Here is a 25,058-nt window from a genome sequence, read left to right on the forward strand (position 1 = left end):
GGGGATTTAGAGATTTGGCGATTCTGAGGATTTTAAGGCTTTGGAGATTTGGGGATTTAAAAGCTTGGATATTTCGAGATTTCAAGATTTGAGGGGTTGGACATTTAACGATTTGGGGATTTGAGGACTTGGAAATTTAGGAATTTGGGGATATAGAGGTTTGGGGATTTTGGGATTAGGCATTTGGGGATTTGGGAACTTAAAAATTGGGAGATTTCGAAATTCAGAGATTTGAAGATTTGAAGGTTTGTCGATTTGGAGGTTTGGAGATTAGAGATTTGGACATTTGAGAACTTGAAGGTTTGTCGATTTAGAGATTTGAAGATGTGAGAATTTGCAGGTTTATCGATATGGAGATTTAAGGATTTGGAGATTTGAGGATTTAGAGATTTGAAGGTTTGTCGATTTGGAGCTTTGGAGATTTGAGAATTTGAAGGTTTGTCGATTTGAACATTTGAGAATTTGAAGATTTGTCAATTTGTATATTTATCGATCACCAATAACGATCCCCACACAAAAAATAATTTTCCTCTCCTTAACCCCAAAAAACAACCAACAATTAAATCATCTTAAAAGCCCCGTTAATCAAGAAAAACTAACCGACTAACTCCAGTTTTCACTTTCCTTATCGCACAAAACGGAAATAATCGACGGAAGCTGCTCGACGAGAAACGTTCGAGCACTCACCAAAACCGTGGAAAACCACCCTGTTTTTCGTTCCCTCCGTATCGTTCCCTCAGTGTGTCGTCGCAATAATTAACTCGCAACGCAATGAAATCGCGGTCGTGCGAACCGGTTTCATTGAAGCAACGCGTGCGTCGCGTTGGTAAATGTTAAGAGTAGAGAGAGGACTCATCGCACGACAGAGGAAATTCCCTTGGGATGACTCAGGGAACCGCGACAGAACTTCAACCACCCAGGAGTGGTTTACGTCGATCGTTTTAATGCGATTTTGTGGTTTCACTTCGTAAAAATGTATACTTTGTCCGCTTTCGTGTCGAGCAGAATGTAACAGCTGTCGTGCGGATAATGGTAGCATTTTTGTGTAAGGAATACTTTACGCTGGATTTGTAAGTGAATTTAATTTAGTGGAAGTGAGGGATTTACGAGGTGGTGTAATTTGGTGGAAATGAATTTGTAATTTGGTTTGGGGTAATTTGGGGGAATTGCATGATTTATAATTTAGTTTGGGATGATTTAGTAGATGTAAATAATTTATAGTTTACTTTAGGACAATTTAGTGTAACTACATGATTTATAATTTACTTTAAGACAATTTAATAAGGCTACATGATTTATAATTTAGTTTAGGACAATTTGGTGGAATAACACGATTTACAATTTAATTTAGTACATTTTAGTAGAAGTAAATAATTTGCAGTTTACTTTAAGACAATTTAGTGAAACTACATGGTTTACAATTTAGTTTAAGATAGTTTAGTGAAACTGCATGATTGACGATTTAATTAAGGACAATTTAGTGGATATGAACGATTTACACAACTTGCTTTAGGACAATTTAGTGGAACAACACGATTTAGAATTTAATTTAGTACATTTTAGTAGAACTAAATAATTTACAATTTACTTTAGAACAATTTAGTGAAACTACATGGTTTATAATTTACTTTAAGACAATTTAATAAAACTACATGATTTACAATTTAGTTTAGGAGAATTTAGTGGAACAACACGATTTACAATTTAATTTAGTACATTTTAGTAGAAGTAAATAATTTACAATTTACTTTAGGACGATTTAGTGAAACTACATAATTTATAACTTACTTTAAGACAATTTAATAAAACTACATGATTTACAATTTAGTTTAGGACTATTTAGAGGAACAACACGATTTACAATTTAATTTAGTACATTTTAGTAGAACTAAATAATTTACAGTTTACTTTAGAACAATTTAGTGCAACTACATGGTTTACAATTTAGTTTAAGACAGTTTAGTGAAACTGCATGATTGACGATTTAATTAAGGACAATTTAGTAGATATAAACGATTTACACAACTTACTTTAGGACAATTTAGTGGAACAACATGATTCACAATGTATTTTAGCACAATTTAGTATGAAATTGCTAAGAGTAACAATTATGAAGATATGTCACTAAAATTTGAATTTTGAGATTGTTTATAAGCAAACATATTTTTATAAACAATAACCCTACTCATCTGATATAATATACAATTTTGCACATAATGATCTAGCAGCGCTCCATTAACCCGTGGGTAAATCATTAATTACCATTTATTATTCCATGAATTACTTGCGGAAGACAACGAAGAAAAAAGAAACAGCGAAGATACGTTTTGTATGCTGCAAGTGAATATATTTTACGGTACATGAAGGAGTTAATTAAATTTCTGGTTAGCAACGTAAGATCAGCTGTGGCGAAGTTTCGGTGAGAAATAAAGACCGGCTTCGAACAAATGCAATAAAGAAAGTCGTATTTCGTTCATGGCGGCGTGTAATTACTCTTTCCTCCTGATCAAATTATATAATTTTCTTGGAAATAGCTATGTTGCTACTTTTTCCTACTTGTTAAAGCACGTTGAACGGTTGTATTTTTTTTAATCTTGTGAAAACTGTGATATAATTTTAACAAAAAGGTTTAAGTCTCTTTCGTAACGTGCGTAGACTTTTCGAGAGTTAAAATTATGTAATTTTGTTGTGAATATGCATTTTATTATATTTGATATTTATTTATTGAGGTTCTCATAAAATTTGAGGTTAAAGATATTTAGTGTCACTGATTAATGATTTTTATTATATTTGTCAGTTCTTTATTAAGATAGTTACAAATTTTGGAGGTTAGGATATTTAGTATCACTAAGGATTGAATGTTTGTTATTATATCTGCTTTAGTTCTTAAGATTGTAATAAATTTTGAAGTTAGAGATATTTAATGTCATTATTGAATGCATTTTATTATATTTGTCATTTACTTATTAAGATTGTAACAAATTTTGGAGGTTAGGATATTTAGTGTCACTAAGGATTGAATGTTTGTTATTATATCTGCTTTAGTTCTTAAGATTGTAATAAATTTTGAAGTTAGAGATATTTAATGTCATTATTGAAGGCATTTTATTATATTTGTCACTTACTTATTAAGGTTGTAACAAATTTTGGAGGTTAGGATATTTAGTGTCACCAAGAATTGAATGTTTGTTATTATATCTGCTTTAGTTCTTAAGATTGTAATAAATTTTGAAGTTAGAGATATTTAATGTCATTATTGAATGCATTTTATTATATTTGTCACTTACTTGTTAAGGTTGTAACAAATTTTGGAGGTTAAGATATTTAGTGTCACTAAACATTGAATGCTTTTTATTATATATGTTACTTATGAAGATTGTCAACAATTTTGAAGGCAAAGATACTTAAAGACATTAAAAATTGAGTGCTTTTTATTATATTTGTTACTTGCTTATCAAGATTGAAACAAATTTTGAGGTTAGGATATTTAGTGTCACTAAACAGTGAATAGTTTCTATTACATTTGTTATTTATGAAGATTGTCAAAAATTTTGAAGGTAAAGATACTTAAAGTCATTAAAAATTGAGTGCTTTTTATTATATTTGTTACTTGCTTATCAAGTATGTAACAAATTTTGAGGTTAGGATATTTAGTGTCACTAACCATTGAATGCTTTCTATTACATTTGTTACTTATAAAGATTATAAAAAATTTTGAAGGTAAAGATATTTAAAGTTACTTAAAATTGAACGCTTTTTATATTTATTGTTACTTACTAAGATAGTCAAAAAGTTTTAAGGTTAGGATATTTAAAATCATTTAAAATTAAATGTTTTTAATATTTGTCACATTCTAATGACTGTCATAAATCTTTTCGTTAAGCATATTTAAAATTGATTTAAAAATGTTACTAAAGAAGTATGTTAACAGATTCAGGTAGAAACAAGACAACACGAAATTGAAAAGGTACAAAGAAAAATGGCGGTTTCCTCGAGAATACGTAAGAACAAAAGCGAATGCCCTTTCGAGTACTGGTTCACGGTGTGCATAATCGAGCACAAAGCGAAAACGGTTCGCGTGGGTGGAGTTCTTCGTGTACTCGTATCGACTGTTGTCCGCTGATTGTAAAAACCTCGAAACTCGTTGCAATCTCGTATCGGTCATGGCCGATCGCTTTTACCGTCTCCAGCTGGCTACTATTCTAATTCTCAAAGAAATGCTACGTTTTGCAAGGTAAATTATCTGCTTGAACTGCTTCTTGCATCTTGGTACACTCAAATAATTGACAATTATTTCATTTTTTAATAAACAGGGTATTCATAACATAATGGAACTTGCAAAGTAAATTTATCGTCTTGCAAAAATTAAATAAATATTTATTGTCTTACAAATATTAAATAAATATTTATCGTCTTACAAGTATTAAATAAATATTTATCGTCTTGCAAGCATTAAATAAATATTTCATTTTACACAAGCTAAATTAATATTTCATTATTTTAAACAAATTAAATTAATATTTGTTACCTCACAAAACCTATATCAATATTTATCATCTTGTAAGAATTAAATTGATATTTATCGTCTTACAAAAATTAAATAAATATTTCACCTTTTAGAAATTAAATTAATACTTCATCGTCTTACACAAATTAAATTAATATTTACTATCATACAAAAATTAAATTAATATTTATTACTTCACAAAACCTACATCAATATTTATCATCCTAAAAAATAAATTCCCTATTTATCACATGTTTTATTTACTATTTAATTTTCTCTTGTTCCAAAGCTTCCATAGCTAATCAAAACTAAATTCGCATAAGTACATAATTTCTTTGTGCCTCCATTTTGTGTTCTCAACTAAAAGAACCCATCTTCAGGGGTTGAGAACCTCTCAATTCTCACAGACCAATTACCAACTCAAGTCAGCTTCACTCAAATCGGATCTGGAGTTTATTGCGCGAAACACTATCCCCTTAATCGACCTCCCCTAAAATACTATAATCAGGATCAATGAACCATCAAATCCAGTTAATCCATTTACACAGTGCAACTTGGCTGTTCGATGTCTTAACGCGCTTAGGCTTCTCACGATAAGTCGCTTAGATCGCTTGAAGGGAACCTATGGAGGGTAAACCACCCTCCTCTCCTTTCAAGGTTTACCCACCCCCGATTTCAAGGTTTCCCAGAGCAAACAAAGGATTTGGACGGTGAAATCTACCTGTGACTCGATCTTTATCGCTGTTTTCCGGTTTCACCTGCGAGGTTGGGAAAAGTTGGAAAACGGTGGAAACCGGATTCGACAGATGGCTTTGGATGGGTCAAGAGACCTGTGGAAATTGTGGAGACAGGTATAATGTCTACGTTCAAACTGTATATATGTACAGTTTGTAGTATGTAGCATATATGATATTAAATTAAATGAAAAATTAAATGAAAAATTAAAAAGAATGATGAAAGAAATTTGTAGGAAATATCATTGTTAATGTAAAACAAAATAGCAAAGTAAAATAAAGTAACCTAAAAATTGTTGGGACAAGGGATGTCATAAAATTTTGCACGTCCCGACAGAAGCTAAGAACCGAGACTACATATTACATTTCTCGAGTATCCTTGAAGATGTCGTAAGAAACACGTTTTCCACGAAGAGAACTGCGAGATGCAATAAGTTTAAATGCAGAGGAATTTCAGAGACGAGTAAAATGCGTGAGGTTACAAAGAGGAAACCTTGAAGAGGAATTATGACTACTCCATGATTTCATCAAATTTGATTGCGGACAAATATTATGCGAATGGAATGCTTTCGTAAATGGTTATACTTGTTTTTTGTGACAAATTGAGGCGTTCATTTTTCCATTCTGACCAATTACAGCTATAGCTCTCCTAACATCAGCCTCCTCAGACACCAACTCGTGGGTTGTCATCAATAGATATATTTACCTGTGTAAAAGGCAGAGGTTCCGAAGTAGCACCGCAGGCTCCACAAACACTTTGTTCGACCAACGTCATGGCAAATTTCTGGTGTGGCACACAATGTCTCGCACTGCACATATCCTCGGCTTCCCCGCTGGCGATGTGCAGATGTATACGTAGAAGAATGTTTTCCTGTAACAATCATTTTTCTTTCGTTATTTTCCTCGATGAACGGCATCGCTAGAAATAGAGAAACTAACAGTCGTTTATCGATTATGGTAATTCCAGATGCTGAGGATACGGTCTTTTACATTCTTCTCTTGCATGTACTTTTAATAATACATACCGTTACACTTTTTATGTGTAGCTTTCATGAATTCATAAAGTTATTATTTTGTGAAATTAGAAAGTTACACCTCATGCAAATTATGAGCTTGAAGTATACGGGCAATTATGAAATCTGATGGAGTTATTGCTAGAAAACGACTTATCGTAAATTTCCTTCAGATTTATTTTTGTAATATTATATAAGATTGATGAATTACCACGGATGGAATTACTATGTGTGGAATTACTACGCGTCGAACTACCACGCGCCGAGTTTCCACGCGCTGAATTACCACGCGTAGAATTACTACGCACACAGTTACCACGCGAGGAATTACCACGCGCTGAATTACTACACGTGGAACTACTATGCATAGAATTACCACGCGTGGAATTACCACGCGGTGAATTACCACGCGTGGAATTACTACGCATAGAATTACTACGCATAGAATTACCACGCGTGGAATTACCACGCGCTGAATTATCACGCGTGGAATTACCACACGCTGAGTTACCACGCGCTGAGTTACCACGCGTGGAATTGCTACGCATAGAATTACCACGCGTGGAATTACCACGCACTGAATTACCACGCGCTGAATTACCACGCGTGGAATTACTACATATAGAATTACCACGCGTGGAATTACTACGTATAGAATTACCACGCGTGGAATTACTACGCGTACAATTACCACGCGTGGAATTACTACGCATAGAATTACCACGCGTGGAATTACTACGCGTACAATTACCACGCGTGGAATTACTACGCATAGAATTACCACGCGCTGAATTACCACGCGTGGAATTACTATGCATAGAATTACCACGCATGGAATTACCACGCGCTGAATTGCCACGCGTGGAATTACTACGCATAGAATTACCACGCGCTGAATTACCACGCGTAGAATTACTACGCATAGAATTACCACGCACCGAATTACGATGCGTCGAATTACCACGCGTTGAATTTGCACGCGTCGACTTATTGGTCCGTATTTTTAATAATTCAAAAACGAAGCTTCAAACTCCATTTTTGCAAAGGGAAATCTTATCCAGAATCACGTCAGCTACTCCCCATTTCAGGGATCTACACTAGTTGTGAGACACCTTGTATACTCTGACATTTTAAAAAATAGATGAAAAAGTTTGCAAAATGCTGCAAATGTATTATTAAATATTCACGTGCAAACCATGAATTTTAAACTTTTGCTTAACGTGAGAATTGTGCACGATTTTATTTTGGAAAGTATAAACTTGAAAAGTGGAGCAGTTAAACTTAGATACCAATTGTATTGATTTAACTCCTTAAGAGTAGCAACCCAAAATTGGCTTCAAAACTAACTGCAACTTTCCTGTCCCTATTTTTAGAAATCAATGCTTCCTTTCCAATTCTGACAACGGAAGTTATCAACAAAAATCAGCCGATTTGCATACTAAATTAGAATTGGCATACATCCAAGTAGACATTATTGCAGGGACCTCGTAGCAACCTCGAATCATTGAAAGCAACATGTAACTGGTTAAGCCGTTCACGTGGAACGCAGTATATCATTATATTCATTCTTTCTCTCATTCTTTCAAGTGCACTCGTACTATGCATACTTGATAGCGAAAAGAAAACCAACAGTTTCGATAGCTACGTTCCAAGGATATTAGTGGAGCAACCATGCGAACAGGCCGACGAACAAAGCGTTTAATTTCTACTAATTGCTGCTGCAGATTATCAATCCTTTCGATCGCACGATTGAATGGGTTGCTCTAGGGTTTTGTAGTTTTCAATTTTTATGTCGCTACTTTTTGATTTGTGTAATTTCAAGCTGGGTGATTTGATAACTTAAAATTTTCATATATTTACACTTTCAAATTTTTAGGTATTTACACTTTCAAATTTTCAGATATTCAAATTGTCAAATTCTCAGATATTTAAATTTTGTAATTTTCAGATACTCACATTTTAACCTAATCAGAGATTCAGAAACATATTTAAATTTGTCATAAATATTGTCCTAGTCCCCAATATTTCATATGCCACTATTCACCGCTAGTCAGCCTTGAAAATCGTACATCATTTTATTGTTTGATTCAATAAAATCTTTGTTTAAAGAAGAACGCGTAATCGTCTGTGAGCTCTCTTCCATTAACATTGGCTAATGCGAGTCGTTCAACGGGCCGATGTCGACACTACAAACGCGTACAAGTCAGCCGGCTAAACGTGACTCCGTTGTAAACGAGAAAGTGGACTCCTGGTTGTCGGGTTTGCTCTGTGCTATACATGCTCACCTACGGGATATATCGTTACGGCAATCAACGCGATAGTCGGCAGAGTAAGTAAGTATAACAGAGGGGGAGAACTGGTTCGCCCGACGGAATTATTCAGGATCGCAAACCGCTTGGAAAATCGTTGCCGCGTCGCGGAGGAAGTCAAGATGGCGAGAGGGCCGTCGAATGTCGAAACGGAAAGATTAATGCTCGCGGCGTATTACACCTTTACTAGGTAATGGTTAACCTAAACCGGCGAAAAAATCTGGTATGATTATGGTACAGTCAAGAGCAAATGTGGTCTCCCTAGGGAAAGTATGATAATCGGGTTCAAAAGGTCATCAACTCGATATTTTCAGTATTCTGATGCAACTTCGAAAATTATATGATAAAATTGATAAACTTGACAAACTTGAAAGAAATTGAAAGAATTGAAAAAACTTGAAAAACTCGAAAAAATTGAAAAACATGTAAACATAGAAAAAATTAGAAAAATTAAAATAATTGAAAAACTTGAAAAACTTGAAAAAATTGAAAAAATTGAAATAATTGAAAGTGTATAAATGCATGGAATCCGAAAATTAAGAAATGAGTAAACCTGAAAACTTGAAAATTAAGAAATCTAAAAACTTGAAAATTAAAAAATTTGAAAACATGAAAATGTACAAATTTGAAAACTTGAAAGTGTAGAAATTTATAAACTCGTAAATTTGCAAATGTATGGTTACAAGCATTGTCAAGTTTATGCACATGACTTTATGCAAAGGAAGCCTACGTTGCAGTCGAGTGTACGTCCAGTCGATCGAAACCATCCGGTGCTATTCGTTTCCTTATTACATGCTCATAACTACCTGTATGTAATCATGCGGTTATCACGATAGTACGAAGGAATTATTAATCGTTTAGATGCGGATAACTTTCCAATTTTATCGATAAATGCAGATCTTATTACGGAAACTATGCTGATTTGATTGACTATCCTTTTGAGGTTATACAAATTGATATAATTTACCAGTCATTTTATATTGCGCGGATTTATGAAATATGGAGAAATTATTATGAGATCAAGTTACTAGGAGTTCGATACTAAAGTTTATGAGATGTAAAATATTTTTACTTCCACTCTATTTTTGTATTTATTGTGTGTTATATATATTTGTAATAAAAATGTATTTCAACTATTATGGAAACTCATCGAGTTTAATTTTACTTAATTTTCAAAATGAAACAATTGAAGTCAATTTTTTCAAGTTTTTCACGTTTTTCAATTATTTCAATTTTTTCTTAGTCCACCATTTCGTTTAATTACCATAATCATACTACTCACGACCTCATCAAATATTTCGTACAATTCAACTAATCTAAGTATTTAGTACTTTCATCTAAGTATGCCCAATTCAATCATCTAAACAAGCAACCCCACATAATTATATTCCAATAAACCAGAATATTTGATCAAACAAGACATTTGTCATTGTATAAAATCCCCATTCATCTACTCGTTTGTCAACGTTCCATAATTCTACAACTCAAGTACCTCAATCGAGTAGCTACTGTTACCGGTTATTTAAGAGATCACTTGTCTCATAAAGTTTTCGCTGAATCGGTTAGAATTCGAGGCGACCTACAGCCAGGGGTAAAGTTAAGAAATATGGCGTGCAAACGGGTTCGCAGCCCGTCTCGCCTAGATCCACGGATTGCGTTGATCAGAACATAATAGGACAACGAGGTAATTGTCACTTACGAAACATTCCGCCGCGTCATCCATGAATCCCAGCTGAAACCTTTGCTGATCGAGAAAGCTTTCGGCCAAAGCCCGGCGCAAAGTGTCGGGCGGCAATGCGCTCTCTTGCGAAAACTGGAGCTGCGAAAACAGGTCCTGCAACAAACGTGACGGAGATTTAATGTATCAGCTATCTGGAATGTGGAAAACAATTTGGACAAACATATTGAAAGATCAGGGTGTAGCAGACTTGTTGTTACTTTGTAAAAATTACTTTCAAGAGTAATAATTATATAATATAATTAGTATAAAATTTTCTTTGTGGATATACAATTACCACGCGCCGAGGTTCCACGCGCTGAATTATCACGCATGGAATTACTGCGTGTAGAACTATCACGCATGGAATTACTACGCATAGAATTACCGCGCGTGGAATTACTACGCATGGAATAACCATGTGTGGAATTACTACGCATAGAATTACCATGCGTGGAATCACTACGCGCTGAAATACCACGCGTCGAATTACCATGCGTTGAGTTTTCACGCACTGAATTATTACGCGTGGAATTACTACGTGAAGAATTACCATGCGTGGAGTTACTACGCATCGAATTACCATGCATGGAATTACCACGCGTGGAATTACCACGCGTGGAATTACCACGCATGGAATTACTACGCATAGAATTACCACGCATGGAATTACCACGCGTGGAATTACCACGCGTGTAATTACTACGCATGGAATTACCACGCGTGGAATTACCATGCGTGGAATTACTACGCATAGAATTACCACGTGTGGAATTACTACGCATCGAATTACCACGCATGGAATTACCACGCGTGGAATTACCACGCGTGGAATTACCACGCATGGAATTACTACGCATGGAATTACCACGCGTGGAATTACCACGCATTGAATTACTACGCATGGAATTACCACGCGTGGAATTACCACGCGTGGAATTACTACGCACAGAATTACCACGCGAGGAATTACTACGCATAAGATTACCACACATGGAATTACCACGCGTGGAATTACCACGCGTGGAATTACTACGCACAGAATTACCACGCGTGGAATTACTACGTCCTGAATTACCACGCGTGTAATTACTACGCATGGAGTTACTACGCATAGAATTACCATCCTCAATTATTGAACAAACCTTCGACATAAGTCAAAAAAAGTGAGGTTAGATCCTAACCTCAGTTTTAAGTTTTGAAAATACTTAATGATAGCTTTTCTTTGATTAATAATACCTTTTATTTAAGAAAGAAGGAAGAGTGCAAACATATTGAATTATATAAGAAATTAGAAAATATTAATCTACAGATGTCGCAAGCTGCTCCGCAGAATAAAATGGAGCAGGCTCTACTTCGCGAGTACAATAGGATGTGGACAGTAACGAAGACCCTCCACGTGTGTAAATATCTGCTTTTGTGGGACAAATGTATCGCGTTACCGATGCAAAGGTGTACTTGAATCTTCCAGCCATGGGGATACATTGCGTAATGTGCAATGTTGTGCAATTAGAGCATACTGTGCACATAAAATGGAACATTATGCAATTCACTATAGATAGTAGGACATTTGTGAAATTTCTATGCAAATAATTATATTAAAAAGTAGAACATATTATCTCTATAATTCTCGAATGTGGACCAAATCTTGAAACAGACAGTGAAAGTTTTAACAACGATAAAAATTGTAATACTTTTTATTATTCACATCTTGCTGAAACTTTATGAGATAAACCTGGAAATTTATAAAATCGCCATGAATAAATTCTCAATTTTAGATATGACAAATGTTTGGAGTAAAGTAGGTAAACATCGTCAGACATATTAATTTCCGTTTTATAGTGGCCATGTAAAATATTGTTTTTCTGCAAACTTTTAATGTTATGCATGCCACGAATTTCCATGCGAAAGAGATACGTTTCACCTTTCTTTATCTTCGTTCTTAATTTTCATAAAACACAATACGTTCTTGAGCGTTCGTTGTACAAAAACTGTTCAATAGAATCAATTATCTGGTGTACAATTTACTACTGGCTGTATCTGTTACTGTTCGTTAGAAATAGAGTAATTTATTTCGATGAATACACTTTATGAAACATAATATTTTTTCATGACAACCCCTTTTAACTGTTTTTTAACCCCTTTTAACTGTTGTCATATAACATATGCCAACATACTAAAAAATTATAAATATAAAAAAAGGTGTTACACTGCACCACATGTCTACATCCACCACAAAAATAATAAGGTTTCTATCGATTAACAATAATATGAACTGCAAAGATTTAAAATTAATTTCCGATTTCTTGAACACGTTTCTAACACTTCACCAAGAATACACGAGTGTTCTTCTGTTCCAAAAATCCAATGCAAACACCTAAAAAGGCAGTGCACACTTAACGACAGTGGTACCATGACCAAACCAGGAATTAAAGGTAGCGAACGCGTTAAGTTGGTCGAACGATCGCGAAACAAGATCTGCGAGTGGTTGCAAATGCAAAAGGAAACTCATCACGCCCACGCACTCTCAATTTCCGGTTACATAAAGCGTATGCAAATTCCGGCTATGTAAATCGGATCGGTAACCCGAACGAAAACCCGCGGTTTAGTCATTGGCGTACCTAGGTAGGTGTTAGGGTGGATGGAGATTGGGATTGAGGTTGGCATCCTTGAATTTGGGATGTGACATACATCGAGATTTTGTGTGTGATGACTTGACATGTGGAGGTTTTATATGAGGAAATTCAATATGTGGAAAGTTTCATATACAGACAGTTTCATATGTGGAGGTGTAGTATATGGTGGTTTAATATGTGTAGAATTCATATGTGGAGGTTCAATAATATGTAGAAATTTGTGGAAGTTAAATACATGAAAATTTAGTGTGGAAGTCTAATATGTGAAAGTTTAAGATGTGAAGGTCTGATATGTGGAGATGTCATATGCGAAGATCTCATATGTGGAGATTTGATACATGGAAAACTAATATATGGAGATCTGATATGTGGAAGTCTGATATGTGGAGGTCTAATATGTGGAAACCTAATGTATGGAATTCCGACATGTAGAGATGTAATACATGCTTTCCCAATATATTGGAAGTCTAACATAGATATGTAAACTTTCCAGATCCAACATGTGGTGATCTAACATGTAGAAGTCCAACATGTGGAAATGCAATACAACTAATAGTTATACAATCTCTAACAATTTCTATCCCCATACTGCGTGGCAATAAAACTCCAACTCACGCAACGCACGTCCTCACAAGTCATCCAATCCTCACAACTCAAGGCGATATAACGCGAGGCACTCTACCACCACCTATCTCCAAAAGGGTATCCCAGTTACGCCAATGTGTTTAGTCACCATCAACACACCGCTCCGTTTCTCTCGTGATCAGCATATCGTTAGATATGCCATGAATGAAGGAACGATTTCGAAACAACGATGCTCGCGAAACCGCACCACTTTTGCCATCTTCGTCTCGGTACCATCGAGATGCGTTCGAAGGGATTGTGCAAAGCAAAAAGTACCACGAATAAATGGCGATCCTGGCAGGCGACTGCAACTCGGGGCAAACGAGTTCGTTTCGTAACTAATCCTCGAACGATCGACGATCGTAGACAGACACACGGTGTGTAGAAAGTCGGGGTTGATTGCTCAACTCGTAGCATTTCGAGAGACAGAGTGGCAGGAAAAATGTTAACGAAGTGGAGAAAAATGCGAATGATAGGTATGCGAATACGGGCAATGAATAGTTGCGTGGACGACCTCTTAGGATCGATAATTATGCGAATTCTAGATCGATACGTGCACTGATGCGATAAACACCTGGTGCTGAAGAGGGTAAATAGCTACTGTTGCCATTTTCATATTCTGATTAACTTGTTTACGATTCCTTAGATTTTCCTGGAGAATACTATGACATTCTTTATATCTCTAGATTTCTACGATTTTAGATGTCAGAATTACCACGCACTGAATTACCACGCGCCGAATTACCACGCGCTGAATTACCACGCGTGGAATTACTAGGCATAGAATTACCACGTATGCAATTACTATGCACAGAATTACCACGCGTGGAATTACTACGCGTAGAATTGCCACGCGTGGAATTACCACGCATAGAATTACCACGCATGGAATTACCACGCTCTGAATTACCACGCGTGGAATTACTACGCATAGAGTTACTACGCGTAGAATTACCACGCATGGAATTACCACGCATGGAATTACTACGCACAGAATTACCACGCGTGGAATTACTACGCGTAGAATTGCCACGCGTGGAATTACCACGCATAGAATTACCACGCATGGAATTACCACGCATGGAATTACCACGCGTGGAATTATTACGCATAGAATTACTACGTGTAGAATTACCACGCATGGAATTACCACGCTCTGAATTACCACGCGTGGAATTACTACGCATAGAATTACCACGCTCTGAATTACCACGCGTGGAATTACTACGCATAGAATAACCACGCGTGGAATTACTACGCGTAGAATTACCACGCGTGGAATTACTTCGCATAGAATTACCACGCATGGAATTACCACGCTCTGAATTACCACGCGTGGAATTACTACGCATAGAATTACCACGCGTGGAATTACTACGCATAGAATTACCACGCATGGAATTACCACGCTCTGAATTATCACGCGTGGAATTACTACGCATAGAATTACCACGCGTAGAATTACCACGTGTGGAATTACCATGCACTGAATTACCGCGCGCCGAATTACCACGCGGTGAATTACCTTGCGTCGAATTACCACGCGCTAAATTATCACGCGTGGGACTACTACGCGTAGAATTACACGTGTGGAATTACTACGCGCTGAAGTACCACGCACCGAATTACCACGCAACGAATTACCACGCGCCGAATTACCGCGCGTTGAATTGCCATGCGTCGACTTAATGGTCCGTGTTTTTCGTTAATAATTCAAAAACGAAGCTTCAAACCCCATTTTTGCAAAGGGAAATCTTATTCACAATCACGTCAACTACCCCCTATTTCAGGGACCTACACTAATTGTGGAACACTCTGTATACCTATATCTTCACATAAGTTTAGGTAGTAGTCTTCAATATTCACCAATCATTAATATTACAAAACCAAATGTTCAAAGTATCCATAATTACTATATAAATCTTCACATACCTTCACTCGCAACCAAACGAAAATTACTGCCACAATTTGCTTGCATTACATTAACTTTTTAACTTGAAGCGAATTGAGTTACTCAAACGAAAGAGAGAAATTGCAATAAATTCATACAAAACATAAATACTCGTCCAACAACCAAACGATGAAATTGCAGACAGTTCTCTAAATTCCATCGAATCGTGTCGGAAGTCTTTCACGAGAGAAAGTTTCTCCAACATAGAGCAGCCTCGTACGTTTTGCATGGACTTTGTCTAAAGAAAAATCATAATCGAGAGAACCGCAAATGACGAGGTGAAATTTTTCAATGAAAGTCGTCCGATGAGTATCGTGTACCGAGAGTGGTGGCAGCGGTATCGTTAGTGACAGATGTGGCACAGCCGTGCAAGCTGGCCGATATAAAAGACGACCATAGTCTGACTGGACGTCCACGTGTATCGACAAGGATGTTGCACCTGTTCGAAGCAGGTTAGCCTGCTATCGAAAAAACCAGACGGCTTGCAGAAACTACATTGCTGTGCGAGTGAAATCGATGAATGAAATCGACCGTGCTCTTAGATTTATCCTGATACCAGATTTCAAATTTTACCATTGGGTAATTATTGGCCCGGGGGAATTCTACCGGTTATTTAATGTTATTCAATTTTTTATTTATTTGTAGAAGTACTGTATGGGGAATTGATTTATGACGACTCCAGCTCTATGTGGGCAATGTAGATAATAGTTGGTAAAAATTTAGAAATCTCAAAATTCCAAAGTTCGGAAGTTTTAAAATTTAAATACTTAAAAACTTCAAAAGTTGAAAATTCTTCAGAGTCCCAAAATTCCAAAAATCCAAACTTCAAATTCTCGAAATTCTCAAAATCCTCAAATCGCAAATATTGAAAGTACAGCTCCAAAGTCTCGCGCAGACTCTCAACTAACGAAGTCGACATTGCCACACGACATTGCAAAATGCATCTCCAATAACCCAGTCTTTGTCACGCAAGGGTGAAAATCGAAAAAATGTAAATGTTCCTCTCCCTTTCATGAAAGGCTGATGATTTATTACCACGACGGAGAATCGTCATCGAGGATTACTTAGCTGCTGTTAGTCCCTAAGTAGATAAAATCACGTCGAGGACGAACAATCTCTCGAGTGTTACAACGCAAGAAATTGAACGCTAACGACATTTCAAAGAGCGGCCATGTGTATCTGCTTCGAGTGCTTTCATGCACACCTCTGCTAATTCTTATCTTGCCAGCCTCTTAGTGCATTCTGGAGAATGCATTTTTTGTCACTTGAAAAAAGTATGACAGGAACGTAGTACAGGTTCATATGAATGTATATGCAACGTCCAATGAACCATATCTGGAGTTTATATGAGGTGGACCACGTATGGTGTATGGTATATGTTAATCATATGTAATATTTAACATATTGAACCACATATGATGTCTAACATATGTGAACTTCATATAATATTTAACATATATGGATTACATATACTATGCAACATATATGAACTACATATAATATCTAACATATGTGAACCATATATAGTATCTGACATATATGAACCACATATGATATTACACATATATGAACCTCATATAATATTCAACATATATGAACCATATATAATGTCTAACATATGTGAACCATATATGATATCTAACATATATGAGCTACATATGATATCTAACATATATGAGCTATATATGATATCTAACATATATGAACCACATATGAAATCAAACATATATGAACCTCATATAATATTCAACCTATAAGAACTATATATAATGTCTAACATATGTGAACCACATATAATATTCAACATATATGAACCATATACTATAATATCTAACATATGTGAACCACATATGATATCTAACATGTATGAACTTCATATAATATTTAACATATATAGATCACATATACTATCTAACATACATGAACCACATATAATATCTAACATATGTGCACCACATATAAAGTCTATCAAATTACGAACCATATGTAATATCTAACATATGTGAATCACATATAATATCTATCACATATGAACCATACATAAATATGCAATACTTAACATTACTTGCTAAATCAAACTCGTACAACATAAACCAAAATAAAAAAAAAATGATCAAACTAAATAATAAAAATGAGTAAAATAAATTTCGATATTCCATTATCTGATATGCAGCTAATTGATCTCGACCTTTGTTCGAGTGCAAAAATGCCATAACAAGAAAGCTCTGAAATTTGCGGATGCGTAAAGGATTGAGTTAATAGCAGCATACTTTTCGTAGATCGTTAAGCTCGATGTTAGACGGAGTGTCTTCTCTTTCCATTCCACTGTCATCTTCTTCCTCTTCGACTCGCGTCGCTTCTTCAACTTCGACCTTTGCCACCACTTCGTCCTTTTTCTCGTGATCGAGCGGCGTCGGCGTCGACGACGCGTCCTGCCGAACTTTTATCCACTTCAACATTTTCTTCCACAACCTTTTCGATTACGAAGTCCTTTAGAATCGTCTCCTTTTCATTTTTAAATACTTGGTTCTCCGCGTCTTTGTTTCACAATTCTTTATGGGGAACATTAATTGTCGTTGATGTTTTGTTACATTGTTAAAATTAAACTTAACACATCTTCAGAGTCTTCGTTCAAGTATACACTATTTTAGCATTCAATTATGACACTAAAATTAGTATTCTTTATTTATGACATTCAGAATTAATTTTCTTCTTTATTACGTTTTCAAAATTAACATTCATTATGAAACTCCAAATCTCTCCGTAATTAAACACAGCATTCTTATCAATCTTTCAATATAACTGTTCCTCAGGTTCTTCACCAAAACAAATATCCTCAAGATCTTCAAATATGAATATCCACAATATCTCTGTCCCATCTAAAAATCACCTGAACATCAAACAAACCCACAATCAAGTACTAAAAATTCTCCAAGGTTCACAGCGTTGTATCAGAAATCTGCAAGTACCTCGATCGATTTAGAAATCAGTATAAGTGGCACGTTCGAGGTTACATTTCTTCGTCCGATCTCGAGCAAACAGAAAGGTTCTGGCAGTCTCGCAGATACGTTTCTACTAGTTTTGTTCTTGCTTGGTCTTTTTCCATGTGATAACATACGCCGTAACTACAGATATTTTCTCATAAGGAAACATTCAACCATTCTTAATTTCCCTCGGACAACCGAGTGATTTACGGTCACCGACAAAGCGATTTATTGCGCGGACGGTGAAATATTAAGAGTGATTAATAAATATGAAGACCGGTGGCTCTCGGAAGGAAAGGCTCGATGGACGGGAAACAGGTGGCCAGCTTGCTAGATGATCCTCCGAATGCCGAAGGATACCAGCAATTGCATGCCGGATGTATGTACAAGGGAAACCCGTTGCCAGACGAGTGGTAGACTCGATTAAAAACCATAAACTCGTTTGGCAAGAGCCGCGCTTAACGGTCTAAATCTTGGTCCTAGAATATTTCACCTCTTCAATTTCAGAGCTTCCTAGAAGCGTGACCGAAAGATTCGTACTGAATGGGCCTGAATCCTTTCTTCCGGGCTTTAACGACCCGTTGCATCTTTCCCTCGAGTTCGTTCCACTTCGCTGTGCCACGTGGTTCGCTCTAGCATTTCATTCAAATTATTCACGAATTGCCAAGATCCGATATAGTTCACTTGATCAAAAAAACCGATTCACCGAAGTCAACTGACTTTTCACAGAATTCACATTTCGAACACGTGGTCCCTTTTCTCCCAATTCCATTTAGCGGAGATACAGTGATGCTGCAGCAGGTTGGACGGGTTCCTGATGACCCACAAAGGCACCAGAGGCACCGTGAACTTCATCGACGCTCCACTTTTGAACAGCAGGAATGAACTGTCACGAATCGGGCGGTGAATCGATTTTACGAGGGTGGCACACTTTGTTATCGGGGGTGGTTTTTAAGAGGGTTTGGAGCAGGCGAAAGGTTCGATAGAACGTGGGGAGAACGAACACGAGACTACCTGCACGCGGCACCGTGCGCTCGTACCTGAGAGCAGCGGCTCGCACGATGCTGAAGAACAGCCCCCCACCCATCGTTTCGTCTCTCTTTCTCTTCTTTCTCGCCACGTTGACCCCTTCTTTCCCCTACCGCCAGCGCGGGCCCACCATAGACCCGAGAAGCCAATGACGTCACCTGGTTAGCTGTCCTACGTTCACCAACCTGGCCGATCGCAGGCCCAACCAGGGCCGTGTGCGGTGGGTACTACGCGACCTCTTTTTTGAGGTGTTGGAGTTTTAGGTGACGGGTGTTGCAGATAATTTTTAGAGAATATTGGTGGCTGGTTTTGATGGTTTTTGGAGTAGGTAGAGTTGTGTCATTTTTGAAATGGTGTTACTGGTGAAGTGGATTAAATTCTTTGGTCAAGTTAATTAAAGTTAATTGTATTTTATTATTGTATGTTTGAGAGTATAGGAGACTTCTCTGTGGAAAATGGTGATGTAGGAAAAAGAGACAATGTAGACAATAAACAATATAGACAGTAAACAATGTAGACAGTAAAATGCAGACAGTAGTTAGTGGTTGATGGATGAGGAATTTTGAAATTTGTTAATTTTTTAAATTTTTTATAGAAATTTAGAGATCTAAGAATTTAAGAATTTGAAGATTTGATAATTTAAGAATTTGAGAGTTTAGAAATATGAAAACTTGATAATTTAAAACTTGAGAATTTAAGAACTGAAGAATTTGAGAATTTAAGATTTTGAGAATTTAAGAATTTTAAAGCTTAAAGTTTAAAAATTTTAACATCATATAATTTATTAATTTAAGAAACCTTGAGAAACTTTGAAGAATAATAAATTATAAAAGTTGCTATGGGAACTATAATTTGAATTCTAACCTATATTGAATTTGCACTTATGATTCGTATTCAGTAAGGTTCTATGGGGTCAGAAAGCGTGCTTAAAAAGAGAGTATGGGAGCAGGTGCTGTTGAAAACGAATTAGGGGATGGGTTCTATAGGATAGGAAGAATTAAACTGACTACAATACAGGTGCTATAACAGCGAAACTCACGTTGAATAATTCATTTATATTTTTAACTCTAAAATAGTTCTACATTTTTAATATAATTACAAGAAGTCTTAATTTTCAAACTCTCAAAAAATAGATTATATTAAAATATTTAAACATACCTACTTAACATTGAAACTTTAGCAAAATTAACATTAAAATTAACATTGTAATTTGATAAATTTAAATTGTTAGCTTTTATACAAATTTATTCACGAAGGAAATTTCGAAGCTAAATGGTATAAAAATATATTGTGTAATTTTCTCAGAAATCACTTAACTTATACCATAACTTATACATCTATTTTTCAGTGAACTACAAATTTGACTTTGACATAATTCAATCCAATCCTGCAGTACTCAAGACACTGTCACTTATTTCAAACCACAAACCACAACTTCCTAATACTTTCGTAAAATGCATGATATAACAATATTAACTATATGAGCTGAATGTTTCTATTCAAAGAAAAGAGTCCTATAATATTCATGTAAATTATGTGTCCTAACTCTGAAATTTGTATAGTCACATCGGTGGTGACTCATGTATCTTGGTACAGAAAATGATGCTGTGACTAAAGAGTTCATTTAAAAAGAAATATCACATTGTATTCTAATAAAAACTATAGACAAACATGAAAAATATTCTGCATTACGTTATAAGAGTTAGTTAATGATACAAATGATGAACGAATAATTTAAATGTTAAATAAATTTTTGTTAAAATGTTGAGATACATCTTTATTGAAATGTGGAGATATAATTTTGTTGAAATTTTAAAATATTTCTTTGTCAAGATGTTGAGATATATTTTTGTTAAAATATTAATATATTGCTGTGAAAAATATTGAGGTCTTTGATGAAATTTGAAGGTACATTTTCGTTGAGATATTCAGATGCATATTTGTCGAGATGTTAAAATACATCTTTGTAAAAACATTAATACCGTCACTGAAATATTGAAGTACTGTTAAGATACTGAGATACATCTTCGTCAAAATGTTGACATACATCATATGTAGCTGGTCATACACCTACGTGAAAAATATTGAACAAATAATTTAACAAAATTAAACAATGCTTTGACATTCCCATTTTGAGAATATATGCAGTTCTTGCAATTGTTCATCTGTTGTCCGAATTTGATAAAACATAGGATTTGTTTGGAGAAGACTTTGTACTCGAGAGAGTCGCGTCTACCACGCATTGAAATCACTTCGTACGTCCCTGAAGACCACCGCTCCTCTCGTAGAACTACGACGGCAGTCACGAAGAAAACGGTTCTGTGTGGTGGTGAAGGTGTACGTGAATCGTACGAGAAACACGAGAGGTCCGTACTACGAGCACTCGGGGACAAAAGCCAGTTCTACATATCCAGCCTGTTGTACGAGATACGATTGGGTCCTGTGTGTCACCAATACACAGGTATATACAGAGGCCTACGCGAGCTCGACACGAAAAACCATGGAGGAAGGAAAAAGTGGACGCCGATACGATTGAATGTACCTGAGGGAAGCCATGAAGCGATAGCTAACTCTTCTTGGAACTCTTCCAGGCATCTTCTAATTTTTTCTTATTTTTTTGCAAATTTTTATCTCTTTTATTGCATGACATTTTTCATTAATTGCTATTTTTAATCAAATTAAATTTTATATTAGGTATGTTGTTAATATACTTAATGTACATTACAAGATAAAAATTTTGGTGTTACAATCATATAAATAATATTAATATTATTAAATAATATTATTAAATAATATTAATATTATAAATAATACTTGATCACTATACTATAATATTACGTTCAGTATATTCATATATTATAATAACACATTCACCAACTACATGTTACAAAAAATTCTTTTAATACAAAACAAAATAGTACAAAATATCCAAAATTTTAACTAGATTGAAATTTTTATAAATCCCTAATAATAAGTGGCAATTGTACAAGTATCATAAACGACCACAATAATCAATTGAACAGCCACATAAACCAAGAAAACTATTACAACAGTGAAACCTATCTATCATAACCTTTCAATACTTCCTTTCATTGATACAATGGCTACCGCGTTTACATTAAATCATGCAAATCAGCCGTGGGTGTTGTGTCATTTTTACCAGGTTAATTTGCAATCTACACCACCTTCGTGTTTGACAACGGCACGGCAATCGCCATTCACTTCTCGCTGTTATTTAACAGCAAGATGGTGGGCGAACGTAAGTGAAGCAGCCACATAAGTCGCGTAGGCTCCACCGTATTTCCTCCTTCCTAAATAAAATCGAATATTAAACGTCCTCGCACGAAACGGTTGTTCCATGAATATTTAAATACTAATCATTCTTCCTACGTGCCCGTCACGAATCCTCAGGATCGATGTGCACGAACACCGGATGCGTCGATGTTTTGAACTTTCGTTGAATTTTTATTGAATTTGAAATGATAGATTAGGGTATATTCTAAGGGTATATTCATAGGTATATTCTGTACGTGAGAGAGTGCGATTTATACCGAATTTTATATTTTAATCTAGAGTGTTGTGTGGAAGAAAATTATTGTCGGGGTTAGAGCTTTTATGCATTATTTAATTTAGATCGAGGGATAGGTTAAGTTAATTTACTATTAAATTGATATTGAAAATTTGTGTGGGGACTGTAAAGAAAAGTCAAACTATTATATAATCTTGTGGAATTTTACTTATTTTATTATTATAAATAAGAATCATGTTTGCTCCAAATTTACAGCGCTAACGTCGGCCATTTTTATTAGTATGTAAGCCAATCGTTGGTGGCGCATCTTCAGTTTATATTTTCAATAGTTATAAACCAAATTAGTAACTTTGACAAAATAACTTTGATCTCATGTAAAATACACTATACATATAAATACTATGAATTCAAAGAAAATTATAATTTTACTCGTTCTGAATTAAAACAAACTTGACAATGAAGATTAACCTAAATCATGAAATAATAATGTAACATTACCCTAAGTTGTGCAACAAGATATGAAATCTTATCCAAAGTTATGTAACAAGATATGAAAAATTAATGTAAAAAGCAAAAATTTAAAGACCATAAAACTTTCTTCCACAAATTAAAAATTTTCACCTATAAGAATGTAACTAGAATGTAACCTAACCAGAAGCAATTTGCATTCTTCTAAGAAATCATCCATCAAACACCATCACTCACTACTACGCCATAAAATTACACAATACCAAAGCAAAAAAAGTGAAAGTAAAAAGAATAATTAGTTTTTCAAAGAACCAGGTGATTTTCTGCAATAAGTGCAAGTTCAAGAGCACCATTCGAGACGCCCGGAAACGAAGGTGGACGGTGTTGATAACCGATGCAACCGCAGTGGCACCGCAAATCGTAGTCATGGCAATGAGCAAAATGAGAACAAATTCTATCGGGTGTTACAAGTTCGACAGAAATCTAACGGAATAACAGTACTCAGCTGACAATGAATATATCTTAATGCTTTTTTTGATAACGTCCCTTAATTGCCCAAATAACCAACCATTATCGTGACTGTACCTCAAGGACGAAGAATTACCATAGTTTTCGTTATCTAATAGTAATGGACATTTAGTACAAATGTAATGTGTTTCGTGTAATTGCAGAAGTTCATTAGGGTAATGTGTTTCGGCACAGATTGGATTTAATACTTCATGAGGATACGGTGCTTTTGAGATTTTAGAAGATTATCTGATTTTTCATTTGTTCTGAGTGCTCATGTTTGATAGATGTTGATGGAGATTGCAATTTTTCTGATGTGGAAAGTATAGGGGAATTATAGAGAAAAATGTACGAAAATTTTTCTTTGCACCACAGGAAGAGGTCCTATCATAAATTTGGGAGTCTGCTAAATTTGGAAATTGTATATGTGGAATTGGGATATTTGGGAGTTGGATATGTGGAAGTGGGATATATGGAATTAGGATATGTGGAATTGGGATATTTGGGAGTTGGATATGTGGAAGTGGAATATGTGGAAGTGGGATATGTGGAATTGGGATATGTGGAATTGGGATATACGGAATTGGGATATGTGGAATTGAGATATGTGGAATTGAGATATGTGGAATTAGGATATGTGGAATTGGAATATGTGGGAATTGGGATATGTGAGAATTGGAATATGTGGAAGTGGGATATGTGGAAGTGGGATATGTGGAAGTGGGATATGTGGAATTGGGATATGTGAGAATTGGAATATGTGGAAGTGGGATATGTGGAAGTGGGATATGTGGAATTGGGATATGTGGAACTGGAATATGTGGAATTGGGATATGTGGAAGTGGGATATGTGGAACTGGAATACGTGGAATTAGAACATGTGGAAATGGGATATGTGGAATTTGGATATTTGGAAGTTGGTGATTTGAGTATTTGTAAGTAGAATATTTGGAAGTTGGAGATTGAGGAAAGTAGCCATTGTAAATTTAAAAGTTAAGAATTTTGGAATTTCCAAACTTGTCAATTTATCAATTTGCCAATTTGCCAATT

The 25,058-nt window shown here is 35.5% G+C and overlaps 1 protein-coding gene across 4 annotated transcripts in view; it reads right to left on the bottom strand.

Moving 5' to 3' along the window:
• ec (ubiquitin specific peptidase echinus) overlaps window positions 1-25,058 on the bottom strand; it is a 140,161-nt gene that overhangs the window by 8,856 nt on the left and 106,247 nt on the right. For 3 of the 4 annotated variants that reach the window (XM_076534022.1, XM_076534021.1, XM_012286548.2), the window contains 2 exons: window positions 10,263-10,397; window positions 5,948-6,112 (listed from right to left, as the gene is read on the bottom strand). In XM_076534022.1, coding sequence (XP_076390137.1) covers window positions 5,948-6,112; window positions 10,263-10,397 — 300 coding nt within the window. Of the gene's footprint in view, window positions 1-5,947; window positions 6,113-10,262; window positions 10,398-17,761; window positions 19,518-25,058 lie in introns of those variants that run through there. The other variant, XM_003703863.3, reaches the window with a different exon arrangement.

This window comes from Megachile rotundata, chromosome 7 (assembly GCF_050947335.1).
Source record: "Megachile rotundata isolate GNS110a chromosome 7, iyMegRotu1, whole genome shotgun sequence".
In the NCBI taxonomy this organism is placed as follows: domain Eukaryota; kingdom Metazoa; phylum Arthropoda; class Insecta; order Hymenoptera; family Megachilidae; genus Megachile; species Megachile rotundata.